Source organism: Xiphophorus maculatus, chromosome 10 (assembly GCF_002775205.1).
Source record: "Xiphophorus maculatus strain JP 163 A chromosome 10, X_maculatus-5.0-male, whole genome shotgun sequence".
Taxonomy (NCBI): domain Eukaryota; kingdom Metazoa; phylum Chordata; class Actinopteri; order Cyprinodontiformes; family Poeciliidae; genus Xiphophorus; species Xiphophorus maculatus.
This window is the reverse complement of record NC_036452.1, coordinates 7,527,682-7,541,432: the sequence shown is the minus strand read 5'-3', so window position 1 is coordinate 7,541,432 and position 13,751 is coordinate 7,527,682. Positions and strand designations below refer to the sequence as shown.

Sequence of the window (13,751 nt, the reverse complement as noted above, 5' to 3'; positions counted from 1 at the left end):
TGACCTAGCCGTAGTTGCACCACCACCCTCACCTGACCCTCTTCAGGTCTTTTTTTCGTCTTGGAAGCATCAGCCATTTTAATGAGCTCCAATAACCAAGTCCTTATTACTTATTTATTCATTAAGCTGCCGTGGCAAAGCAGCGCTACCCCACTGTGTGAGTGAGCATGTAATTGCTTCTGTGGGATCTTTTTGCAGCATCACTGTAAATACCCTAACAAGCTAATCCAACAGAAAACAGATAGCTTGAAGACAAATTAACCCAGTTGTTTGGTTTAGGTTGGTTTTGTAGGGTTGAAACCATTAAAATCTTGGGTTGTACGTATGCTGAGGGAGTGGGCCTCATGAATATGGAGGCTGAACTGCTTCAAGGCGTACATGCACACATGAACGAGGCTAAAAAAACCCAGCTGTTTCATATGATTCTCCTCTTGATATTAATTGTCTGCTGGTATATGCGTGTGATTTCTTCGACGTGCTGCTTTCTGATTGATGAATTCGCGTAGGTGGAATTGTGTGATAGAGCGCAGTGCTCTCAGAATATCGGAAGTCTTTGTTAAGCCTACCACTGTGTGTGTACACATTCTCTCCCTCTGAGGCATGTTTCGTAGCTTCCTTATATCCAGTCTGCCGTTTAACTAATTCATTGTGAACTCTCACGGAACAAAACCAGACACCCAACATCAAGGGCAGCGTTCAGCTCTCCTCTAGCACAATAGCAAACGCAGCGCTCTCCGGCAGAATGTGGGCGCTGCAGTCGGCTTTACTCCTTCTCCTTCAGCACAGCTCAGCTGCTGTTCACAATTTTTTAGTTCTCCTCTGTACACCCCTGAGCCTTTTTCTTGCAAACAAAGGTAAGTGTGTAGTAAGTGTATGAGTTTCCCAACCTTTTTTCTTCCCAATCACAATTCCTCGGGGTGTCTCTGACACACCTTGGGCTGGAAACACTCCTGTTCACCTCAATATTAGTCTTCACTATGTAGAGGGCTCGATCTCAGAAGGGTTTCACTGGTATTATTGGCATGCAAGTATTAGTTGATTATGTTTGGGATGTAGTAGTCATAGTAGTACTGTAGAGTAGTTTTGGGCAATAATAGCAGAAATGCATTGAGAAGTTGACTGGTGACCCAAATCAGACCATTTTCAGCTTGATCACACCGGACCGATTTGAAATGCCAAAATTAAAAAAAAAATTCTTTGTAGTAATCCAAACAAAACAGTATTTTGAGGTTTAGGTGGAATCACTCTTTGGTGGGGATGCTTTTACTGATTGAAGAATTCTCAATGTTAGCTAAGAACAAGATTTAAGAATAGAATAGAATTCAACTTTATTGTCATTGCACCGTCACAAGTACAAGCAACGAGATGTAGTAGAACCTATTTAAATGGATGCCATATTTAGTTTATGATGCATTTTGTGAGAGAGTGAACATTTCTGTGTTCTATTTCTTTCTGACCTATCTGGAGTTAAACGTAAAAAGTGATAATTGCCCAGTAACTGTAATTGGTTAGGTTTCCTCTTGACTGGCTCCGACTTGTGCTCATCAGATCAATAGTGGCTGATGATCATAGAAAGACTGGTTGGAAATTTATTACGTCAATTATGATCCCTGAAACAAATTTTTTCTATGCTCAAATAAGATTCTATCAGATTTGGCAAATCCAGAACAATACAGGAAATTGTCTTCAACAGTAAAAACCATCTCTATTCCATAATTTTTGTCAAGTGAAGTTAATCCCTTCCACAGAGGATGTGGCTCTTGTACTCATTAAATCATACCGTTTGTCTTTATGTTATTATTAAACAAAAATGTGGGCACTGTTTTAACTCCTTTTGTTTTTATTATCTATGTTTTAATCAGAGAATATTAAAGGTGGCCTTTAATAGTAAGGCCCTTAAATATATGAAAATAAGCTCTTCAGATAGATGGATGTTAATGTGGAGAAGTACTCTGAAACTTGATTGCTGGCTTAGCAAGGCAACTTCCAAAATAGAATAAAAACGTCACAGAAATATTTGATATGGACCCGTCAACTCTGTTACTTCACTTCGATTACCACCTTAAGCATTTAAAGACAACTCAGTTAAGGAGTATGTTTGGCCATTTGTTGTCCCAACCATCGTGGAAGCTATTGAAAGCACCACAGAACTCAGCCATTATTAGTATCTGTAGCACTCAGAACAGATCTGTGACTGTAACTCTGGGTAACAAGAGAAACACCTGAAGGAAATGTCATTCTGCTGCAGCTCATGATGCTTCAGACTGACTGTTCATTAGCAAGACTGGTGGAAGACCAACCAACTCCTGCTGGCCTTTACCAACCCCCCACAGACCCCCAACCCCCACCGCCCATGCCATTATTTATAGAGCAACCAAGAGGAACTCTTAATGACTCTGGACAGTGGTAAAGACAGAGCAGTGCAAAAGTCAGACATAGAATCTGTTTTCTTTCTGAACCTGTTGGGATGTTGGTGCATTCTGGGGTTTGGGCCTTTTATGTTCTTTATGCTTAAATCCATCTAATGTCAAAAAAGAGCAAGAGCCCATTTTTGGTAAACATTTGTCGTAAAGAAATGTGTCGCCTTGTCTTGTGCAATCCTTTGAAACGTCTCGGTCAATCAGCTGGTGTTTGAACAGCACATTTGCCCACACCTGCTAAGTAAACAGTGTCAGAGTGGAGCCTTGCTTATCACATGGACCGGTGTTCAAGAGAGCAAAACTAACTACCAGAACAGGCTTGATAAAAGTCAAGTGTCCATGGAAACATGTCTAAAGGACAACACAGAAACACATCAGCTAAAAACTAAGTACTTCTTCTGTTTTTCCTCAAAGGCTGCGCAACGCTCTGATTTATTTTTAACATAGCAGTTGCACAAACCTGTGTCTACAGCTTCATTTTAGAGGGCATGCAAACTCTGGGCCTGGTGGAAGGGAAAAGAAAAGTCACATGTGCCCCCACCACCCATCCACCCACCCACCCTCGCAGAAAGACAGGCTTCTATGAAAGCATCAGGTTCGTTTTTTTCTGTTTGGAAAAAAAAAAGAAAAGAAAGGGAGTTTGGGGTTGAGATGGAGATTGCCGGCAAAGGAGGTTGGAGGTGAGGTTTCGGTTCAGGTCGACGGCCCCAGCACTGCCAGAGCCGGTGGAACCCCCAAGCGGTTCTGGCTTTGGAGTAAATACGGACCCAGCGGACCCCCTTCCCGCCCCAGGGCAAGCAAACCCCAGGCCTTCCCACATTTCACTTTTATTTTCCTGGTTGCAAAATGCCTCTGGCTATCAGAGCAGGTGGGGCGTTTTTTCCCCCCCTTTAATATTTACTCATAAAATGTGCATTAGTAGAACCAAAGGATCCGTGATGGGCCCTCTAGTGTTGGCTAACTTTCTCTCAGTTTTATCAAGGAATTCTTTCACTGCTTTTATTTGCTTCACTCCGGTAAAGACAAAGCCTCTACGAGACCCAACTGTGTATTCATACCCCTTGAACTTTTGTGGTCATGTTACAACCACAAACTTTGATATATTTTATAGGTTCTTTTGTAACAGAGCAACATGATGTAGTTCAGAATTATGAAGTAGAAGGGAAATGTTCTGATGTTTTTCACATTGTTTACAAACAAAAATCTGAAAAGTGTGGGATGTATGCATATTTAGCCCATGTAAGTTAATACTTTGCAGAACCACATTTGCCTCCAATTATAGCTGCAAGTGTTTATTGTTCGTTTAACTTTTTAACAATTCCTCTTTGCCAAACAGCTTTAGGCCAGGTAGATTAGATGGAGAGTTTGTAAACATAGGTTTTCATGGCTTGGCACAGATTTTTTATTGAATTTATGTCTGGTCTTGGGCTGGGCCATTGTCATTTATTAATTTGGTACAATCTGAGATACTCCATTGTACCACTGGTTGCATATTTAGGATCACTGTTTTGCTGCTGTGTTTCTATTTAGGGGTATCAGAAGAAACGGCGCTGAGTACAAATGCATGTCTTACTTTTTAGGTTTTTTTATTTGTACAACATTGTGAAAGTAACGCATCATTTTCCTTCCACTTCACAATTATTCGTTAATTTGTGTTTGTCTGTTACATAAATTTCCATATCGAGTTTGTGATTGGCGTGTGACAAACTGCGTAAAAGTTGATGGGATGGTCATACTTTTGCAACACATTAAAACTTTTAACAAAAAGGATTCTCTACCTCATTTGAAAATAATTACTTTCACCTTCTTCTGTTTACTTTACTTGCTTAAGAATGTTTCTGCTTATTCAGTTGCACCTGTGCGTGACAACAAAGACCGTGAGCATTATCTGCTACAGATCGAGACAATATGCTCAGCTCTCATTTTTCAAGGGATAAAATTGTAGTCAAACTGGATAGACTAATCTTTTAAGCTTTTAGCTGTTTACTTACTGAGCTTTTGAATGGGCTCATCTTACAAGGCTTGATCATTTTCAGACTTAAATAAAGCTCTTTATAGTAGCAGTTTGATTGGTGTAATCTGCAAGCTGTCAATCCAATCTCTATGGGGCTCTCCAGCTGGGCCATTTGGCCAGGAGTTTGTCAAATATGGGTGTGTTCTGTTGTTCAGGTGTGAGTAAGTAAATGTGCATGTCGAGTGTGTTAGGGTGGAGATGAAGGGGGGTTATTCTGAATGTATAAAGCTATGTTGTGTAAATGACATGGAGGGGTTGCCACAGATGGCCAGAAGATCCTCTGGCCTCTCTGGAGGAACACCCAGCATCCATATGCTGACTCTAAACCAAAGCTGCTATCTGCTTTTTCTATAACTCTCTCCGCTCCATTCTCACATGACTGGGAGTCCCCACCGGTGCTCATCATTTGTCCACTGGTCGCCCGCTGGAGAGGAGACCAGTGTTTGCGAGCCACATTGGCACATAAGGACCTCAGTTTGTTTGATTGGTCTGAAGCCCTCTTTGCTCCTAATCCAAAACAAAAGCGAGCAAGCCATGCAGCGGCTGCCGCTCCTGCCAGTCAGGCAGCATGTGATAAGCACATCAGATGGGGGCTTGATTGGAAAGAAGCTGGTTGGGGACAACAAACAGGCTGAGATGATCTTGTGGCCGCTGCATTAGCCAGAAATCAGAAAACAGGGTGTGAACGTTTTTACTCCCTCAGCTTTAATCTGTGATCGGCAGGTTCAATACTGGAAAAGTAGATGTGATTGTATTAGATTGCCTACTATTAAAACGCCTAGCAATTTAAGTCTGTCAATGCTTTCACCAACAGGAAGTACTTAAAATTGAATAGTTGACATCTGCAAATACCTGAGACCACCTTTAAAAAGGCTTAGAGGTTCCTGTTTAAATAGTTAGATCACTACAGTTCCTTTACAAATTCATTCACTACAACCATACTTTCTGAAACATGTGACATGAGCACTACAATATTTAAAATACAGTTCTTATGTTAATGGATGAGCATGATTACATGCTCATTCACGTTATGAATGATTGAGTACTGAATTTTGCGCAAAGGAGAGCACAAAGAGATCGGTTGTAATGAACTTTATTTTTCATACAAAAAATAATTATAACGTATTTTTCATACGTTATAAAAATATAACGCTTATATTGTATTTTTTTCCAGAAATTGTAGCAGTGAGTTATTCAGACACAGACAGGCAAATACTTTAGGAGGTAATTGAATTGTTCAGTACCAGCTTAAGCTACAAAGTTTAGTGATACAAACTGATATGTGCATAGGTGAAGTGATGGCCTTGCTTTGCTCCCTATCCAGCCACCCCCTCTGCTAGTGACCAGGACAAGAGGCCTGGCTTGTTTTCACTGTGATGCCAGTCAGTGTGAGTCTGAGTTAACACACTGTGGCTCATAACACGCCAGTGGCAGTGAGCTGTAGATGGGTGACTGGTCCGGCATGAAAAAGGAAATCTGGTGAAACATAAATTCCAAGTTCAACAAAGCTGCACTGACTGTAGAGAGAATTGATTCTCCAGAAAAGTCTTTCAGCTTGACCTTTTGTTTGAGACCGTTTTAGGAAGCGCATTCATTTGGGTTTGGGTCAAAGATGAGACGAGTTTGAGTTTTATTAAATATGCCTTTAACTGAACATGATGGGAGAACTGGGACGGTGGGGGTGAGTTCATCCCTGTGTAAGGATTTAAAGGACTTCGTTGTCTTTCACTTCATAAGAGACAATTGAGTCATTCAGCTCCCATTGTGAGGCTGGCCAGGCAAGGAGGGGCTCCAGGGCACGGGTGAAAGAGAACAACCTCGGGAGGCAAGTCTGAAAAGGAGAGGGGAGAAGGAAGAAGCGGCGCTGTGAAAGCATAGCTACTGGTTGGCTCTTGTTGGGTGGGGAGGTCTGTTAGGGGGGCAAATTGGGATTTGGGCTGGTTAGCGTCTGTGTATGGGTGGAGTTGGGGGCGGGGAGAGAGAGAGTTATCCTGGAACTCCGGAGCAATTTGTCACTTTGGAATGGCTCTTGAGTTACATGGGGGGCCCCCCTCTCATAGCAGGAGAATTTTCAGGTCGCTGAGTGGGGAAGCAGAGAGAGGAGGTCAGAGGTCGCGGCCTTACTCAAGCCCAGCCAGTACGTCCGTTAGCAGGCCAGACGGGTGGGTGGAAGACAGGAGGGGGTTGATCTGGACGCACACCATGCTTGCCAAGGCTCCGTCTTCCTCGACATGCCTATAAAACCATAGCGTGTGAGAACATTTGCGTTATTAAGGCTAAGGTGGAGCCACTGATCTGGGCTCCGACATCCTTCATCTCACTTATCAATTGGTCCAACACTGAGGAGGAGTGGGGGTCACCTTCACACTCCTTCCTCACCTCTTCTCCCGGGTGGAGCAGTGTTTCAGGGTCTGCGTTTGTCAGCACATGTTAACATGACATTGCAAAACGTTTGCTTCATGTGAATTATGGAGTTGCACTGATCAGAGATGTGGTTTGTTTCCTGTCAGGGATTTCTTGACGCTCTGACTTCCTAAAATGATTTTAGTCAAAATATTCATGTAAAATAAGGAGGCACCAGACACGAGAGAGAGCAGTTTGTGTTACGTACTGTATTGTATTCTTAGGCCTGTCACGATAGCAAATTTTGCTAAACAATTAATTGACTTAAAAATTATTGCAATAAACGATAATATTGTTTGAAGACTTTTGTACACTGATTTAATGGAAATGACGTAATAATCCATGCAATTTCTTGCCAAAGATAGATACACTTTATTTTCAAAAGAACACTTAACACTGGATCTGATAAACAAAATAAACAAAACAACCAAAAACAAAAATAAAATGGATTCTCAGTCTCCATTAACAAAAAATGTACTGGGAAAAAAAACTAAACAGCATAAAATAAAAGTGGAAATAAATACTGCATTCAACCAAAAGAGGGCAGATTATGAAGTCTGTATATCATGTTGCCCTTCAGTAATCATTAGATTTAAATAGAGAAGATGGGCACATCCGACTACCTGATGCAATAGTTCACACTACAGGTTTTTTGCTCCTATTTTTCCCCTTACAACAATCTTAGAACGTTGGTCTTTCTAAAATTGTGTGGTGTGTTACGGTAGATCTTCGTTGCCACTCCGATCTAAATCAGGGGTTTTCCCCTTTAACGCAGCCTGTTGAATGTGTCAGGTAGCCAATCAGAAAGCGCGGATTCTCCTCTATGCTTTCTGAGGCGAAATTACGGAGGGGAATCCCAAACAGCTGACACGGCGCAACTCCAGCGGACATTGGAGATGATATGTGGAAACAACATTAATGTTAATTCAACATGCAAAGAAAATAGAAATGACAAGGGGAGGAACTGGAGCGAAATTGCTACCGCAGATGATAAACCCCGTAACTTTTCAGCTGTTCTTCGTTAACGTGACATAAATAGGTTCTAATGATTTTCATTCAGTCAGGACTTTACGCTGACACTAGTAACATGCATTGCAGGTAGATTGTAGTAAAGCACTGATTAATGCCTGGTTTTAAAATTAGTTCACTGGACTTGTAGCCATTATTTTGTGCCCATTGTTGGACACCACAGGGCAGGATCGAACCCGATCGAACCGTTATACCTAGGATTTCTGTCGGCTAATGTGTGGTTTCTCAGGTTTTGAAAATGGGCCGACAGTCGGCCCACAGCTCTAAGATCGTGTTGTGTGCACTGGGCTTTACACTAAGGAAATGAGGAAGGGAAGGGAGAGCACCGGAGTTGAGCCTTTTTTTCATTCAGTGTCATTAACAGAAAGAGAAAAAGGCCGGAAGAGACGATAATGCAGATAATTAAAATGACGTTGATAGTTATAATTTATCATACGATTAATTGATTTATCGCGACAGGCCTATGTATTCTTCAGTTGAGCTGGACTTTAAAACAAGGACACAATTTTTATAGAGTAGAGGCTTTTGTCTGTTTTTAGCATCTTGTATTGGTGTCTGGCATGGTTAGCGTGGCTAGCTGGGTTAGCTTAATAAATCTATTCTTTTAAGACGTCCAAAAGATTTCCAGCATTTCTTATTGAGGATGTTCCACAGCATATAGTTAGACTCAAGTCTTCCTGAAAATAAACCAGAGAAACTTTGCTTTAGTGCTTCCCGGATGAGCCCCCAATTTGTTGAAACTGGCTTAGGGTCATAACAAAAACAGGGGACCATGCCATGGTTAAAGGTGCAGAAAGTGAATATTTAATAAGGATAATAATATTAAGAAAAACTACAATGGAAGATGGGTGACAGTATCAGTGGTGTAATGCAAATGCTTGGATGTTTTGTATGCATGCAAACGGGAGTTGTGAGTTGCAAGAAGAAAGGTAAATGTGCATGATGAGAGGAGATGAGGTCTGGGAGCACACCCGTTGGGAGTCCTTAAATACTGTGCTCTGGATCAGCAGATCAGTAACACCTGCACAGAGGAAGAGCATAAGGACAGACACACATGGACACCAATAGCCCAGCTTGTAAGGCCTAGGACCATAACAACTCTAGAAAATAACTTTCCTGTCTTGAAATGTATGTGTGCTACATATGTAATTACCTCAGTGAACGTAAAATAGCTAACTCTCGGTCTCCTTCTCAGTAACACTAGCTTGATTACTGAATATAAAAATTTTTAAAAATTAAGACTTTGAAATTCCTAATCAACCAATCACTGATCAGTTCTGGATAAGTTCAAAAATCGTCTGATTCCAGTGAGTGGGTGTCAGTGCATCTCTGCCGTCCTGAATTTCCTCATATATAACAACCTTGTCGTTCTTCTCCTCCTGTTCTTTTTTTGCTGTAAAAAGTCACCCTCCTCTTTTACTCTTAGCAACTATTACCTAGTGTGGGTAAAGGGGGGAGTGGTTCATGAAAAACCCACAGGAGCTTTTACAAGTTTTCCTTTTTCCACTCATACAGACATACAAACAAGCATAAACAGTTCTGGTGCAGTAAAAGTCGTCTTTGGGTCATAAACGATGCCGGAGAGCGACTCGGCAGCAGGCAGTTTTCTCTGCGCCAGAGCTGAAACTGAGGACACGCAGTCAATAACTCCCTCCAGCGTCTTCCACTGGCAGGCACCCCACAGTGAACTCTTGGCTAATTACCACTGATTTAAACACAGTCTCAGAAAGGGTCGTGACACACTCGCTCTCCAGCCAGCTCTGACACACACACCCCCACACGCAAAGTGGAACACACTCGTATAAACTAGTGACCACCTTTGCAAAGATGGCAACACAAAAAAACCAAATGTCCCCGGATAATTAAGCCCTGCTTCCCCCTTGCACCTCATTGATCGCATGAGGAATGGATGACAATTTATTAAACTTTTTCTTCGCTGAATGCCAACATGTGATCCCGGGTTACAATAATTATGGCGAAATGTAACAGAAGCCACTCAAGTCATTACCGCAACACCTTGGCAAATCACAAAATGGCTTTTGAAATGATAGGAAGAGAAGAAAGAACCCTTCAGATTTTTTTGATCATATCCAAAAGTTTGTGTCTGACCAGCGTTACAGACGCAGCTCAGAGTTCAGGCCTGTCAAAGCTCTTTAGTTGCATTGTCTTGAAATTTTTTAATGAGTATCTGTGGCACAGAGGTTACAACACAGGCCTGCTGCCCTACTGCATTAATTACCTGACACCAGTGATTGGTCCTGTTTCTTCATTTGGTTGCTAAAGACCTTAATCTTATTTTTTCATACCAGCATACTCTGGATTTTAAAACTGAGTCAGCTTTTTACTTTAATTTAAAAAGCTACAGTTCTGGCTTGAATATTCATTTTGGGCTATCATTGATTTATTTAATTTTTGTGTTTTTGCAAGATGGGAATGATTAGACTACATGAATAATAACATTAGAGAATTGTGGATTTTCTCCAATCAAAATCATAATAATAAATATGTTTACTCAAATAAACATGCATTCAGTTAAATGTTTTAGTAAGAAGTGCTGGAGGTATTTCTTATAACCTGCAAAGGTTGATTAACTTCTTAGTAATCATGATTTACTGCAACTGGTAGTTTCTCTGTCCCAGCATAAAATTAATTTGTTTGCCAACACTCATTGGTTTAACTAGTACAGCGGGCCAACTCCTATTTGCTATTCAGTATTCACAGATTTATCTGTGGAACATAACTCAAAATTATTCTTGGATAATTTTGTAGGGCCTATGTAATGTTTTCGAAATAAAATGCAGCTTGGGAAGCTGAAATACCTTGGCACAATGATACTTCACACGCAATTAACTGGCGTTTGCAAGATAGCCAGTCCACGTTTCCATTCATTTTTCTTAGTGCTGATTGGCTGTACCCCCAAGAGTGAAGATAAGGAAAACTGTTAATGTTAGCTTCTGTAGTAGTGTGATAGTTTAATGCATATTAATATGGGTTAGATGAGACAATTTTGATCAGTTTAGCCTCGGTGACAAGAACGATGTCAAAGGTGATTGGTTCAAACTTGTTCTGGTTGATACTTCCTGATTTGGGGCAGTTTTGCAGCTGGTGCATTGCTGTTGATAGAAAACGGATGGCAATTTTTTCCCATTCAGAATAACAGCAAAAACTTTCTTTTTGTCTAAAAATGCATGTTGTTGAGGTGCATCTTCCCCACTAATTTCAAACTTCATGCGTGGAACTGAGAACGTCAACAGGGAAATCAACATTTTGTACCTTTTTTAAGTTCATTAAATTTTTTTCACATGTTCTTTGTGCTGGGTCAAATAAATAATTAAAAGATCTAAATAGTTGTTATTTTTGCCCATGTAACTTGTTTCTCTGTAGCTTTTTTACACGGTCACTTTGACCTTTTTACCTCAGGCTAGGTGGCTGTAACATTGAAAAGCAAAGTTTGACTTGTCATGTTGTAGCAAAGTCAACACCAGGCCTTCAGTGGCTAAAAATCAATTCAGATTACTTCAGTGTGAGAAATAACATTTCATTTCAATAAACATTTATATTCAATTAAAAGGTACAATCAGCTGTAGATTGTTCTACCATTTATTACTACAGACAGATGTTTCTCATGACCCTTGTTCCTGCTTATCTGTGTTTCGTTTCATTTTATTTCCTCCCTTGGTGTAGGTGTCTTTAGAGAAACAGGGTGGGGAGGGGCGATGGCAGACATTCTGACTTCAGATAGAAGCCAGGTCAATCATTTATGGAGGCAGTCAGGTGGTTCAGCCTCACAGGAGCGTGGTGAAGGACCACGCTTTGCCTCGTCTTATGATTTTCAGTAAAACCCGTCACACTGATGACATGAGGTCACCATATAGGCGTGGAAAAGAAACCATAAGACGTTGCTTTAATTTAGCTCAGAGTGACTCAGACATGCTTAAAATCATCAGTCTGCTACTTAGGAGTAAATGTATTTTTTGTTATTTTTCTACACTTTTTCTCTGTAAAAGTATGTGCTTTGTATTTCTGAAAGAAAATGATATACATTATTTAGTTTACACAGCTTCTGTGTGCACTCCTGCTCGACTCTTAGATGCATGCTTCAGGCCATTCTCATCGCCTCCATCTGCCTTAAAGTTTTTATTTGCGTCTCCATATTTTTGAGTTTTCACACCCCTATGCACTTGTCGAGAAATGTCTCCCCCTTTTGTTTTGTCCTACTACTTTTTGGTTTTGCCTCCCACTTTCCCTTTCCCCCTTCCGCTCCCCTTCTTTTGCATTGTTAACATGTTTTGTTTTCTTTCTTTCCATTCTGTTTCCTTTCTGCCATTCAGTACCTACAGATGAAATGGCCCCTTCTAGATGTTCAACCAGGAGGTCTTCAGAGTAGACAAGCACTTAAAGATGCCAGGTCCCCGTCACCTGCACACATTGTCGTAAGTAAATCCTCTGCTCGGTCCTTTTTCACCATCTAAGAAAAAGCTTCCCCCCCTCCTTCTTCGTCTGTTTTTGACTGGACACTTGTGTTTGTTTCGCCTAAATCACAGCCACTAACACACCCAAGCCACACTAATTCTCCTAAAAATGCACATGTGGACACTGAAAGGCTTTGTGGTTGTGGACTGGTTGATCACGAGGTGAGTGGCAGCGGTGGAGACTCCGTGGCAGACGCACCTGTTGTTCTTTGAACCAACCATGTCGTCTGTAATCTCTTGGATTGATAACTCTCGGGTCAGGATTGCAATTAGCTGGATTTTTATGGACAATTGATTGCAGTTTAATAGGAATAAACAAATGCTGGGCTGCAAAACATGTTCGTGAGGAAACCGGGGGCGTTGCTTTTCTCCGTCATTGATCACACTGTCCATGGCATTGGAGGGTTGCCCTGACGATACATACAAATAACAGCATGTACCTCAGGCATGTCGATATCTACCAGCTCTAAAATCAGCAGCTTAGTTCAAGGCTGAAAGTTTACAAGAGGTCGGTAGAAAAGTTTTAATGTAAGGAGGGCATACGTTTGTGGTCAAGTGATTGGCGAGAGCTAGGAAAATCAATACGTGTGGGGATAGAGAAGGTGATCTGATGTGACCATTAATGCCTCAGAGCAATTCCAGCTGCTGTTTTTTTGTGTTATTTTGTTTTTGTTTAAGAAAATGAACATTTCCACGGCACAGAACTTGTAGTAACCCATGACCCATTATTCGTCCAGCGTGCCATTAATTTGTCGTTACGGATCTGGATCCGCACACTGGAGGATGTTTTTATCGCACAGATTACACTATTGAGACACGCTGTCCCCTGTGAGTCACATTTGAAATTCGATCATTACAGCCTCTTTTATGGTCTGTTATAAATTCCTTCTTGAAAAACCGGCAAAGCGAGGCCTCTGTTGGTATTTCGCCTGCTATTTAAGGAAGCACATCTTAAAATAGGGAAACGATGCTTACTTGAAACAGAAATGTTGTCAAAAGTTGTGTTTAAAGATGAGAAGGAGATAGCGATGACAGTGTTATTCAAGGAGAAGGAAAAGGAACTCAGAAAAAGTGTCTTATTATTCTTCTCTGTGTTGTTGCTGGTGGTTTTATACCTTTTACCCTTGTTATTTCTGGAGATGTTAGGGGGGAAAGAAACAAAAGTCCCAGCTCACATGATGATGTCATTATATCTGCCATATATTATTGCTCTGACGTTTAGGATATATGATGTGTTCATTTCATCCTCATTGTGCTTTCAAAAAATTAGTGCAGACCTGAGCCATATTTATAATGAGCTCATATGTGCAGAAAGTTTCAGGAAGGTAATTTCTGGTTATCTTTCTGCGGATTCAGATCTTTCCCTTTAATGCTAAGAAAACTTCCTCGGTGGTAATTTTGAAACCAACAGAT

The 13,751-nt window shown here is 41.0% G+C and overlaps 1 protein-coding gene across 21 annotated transcripts in view; it reads left to right on the top strand.

Moving 5' to 3' along the window:
• tcf7l2 (transcription factor 7 like 2) overlaps positions 1-13,751 on the top strand; it is a 107,849-nt gene that overhangs the window by 25,448 nt on the left and 68,650 nt on the right. For 18 of the 21 annotated variants that reach the window (XM_023340509.1, XM_023340504.1, XM_023340503.1 and 15 more), the window contains exon 4: positions 12,198-12,299. The exons of the other annotated variants lie outside the window; for them this stretch is intronic. In XM_023340509.1, coding sequence (XP_023196277.1) covers positions 12,198-12,299 — 102 coding nt within the window. The remainder of the gene's footprint in view (positions 1-12,197; positions 12,300-13,751) is intronic. 21 annotated transcript variants of the gene reach the window in all.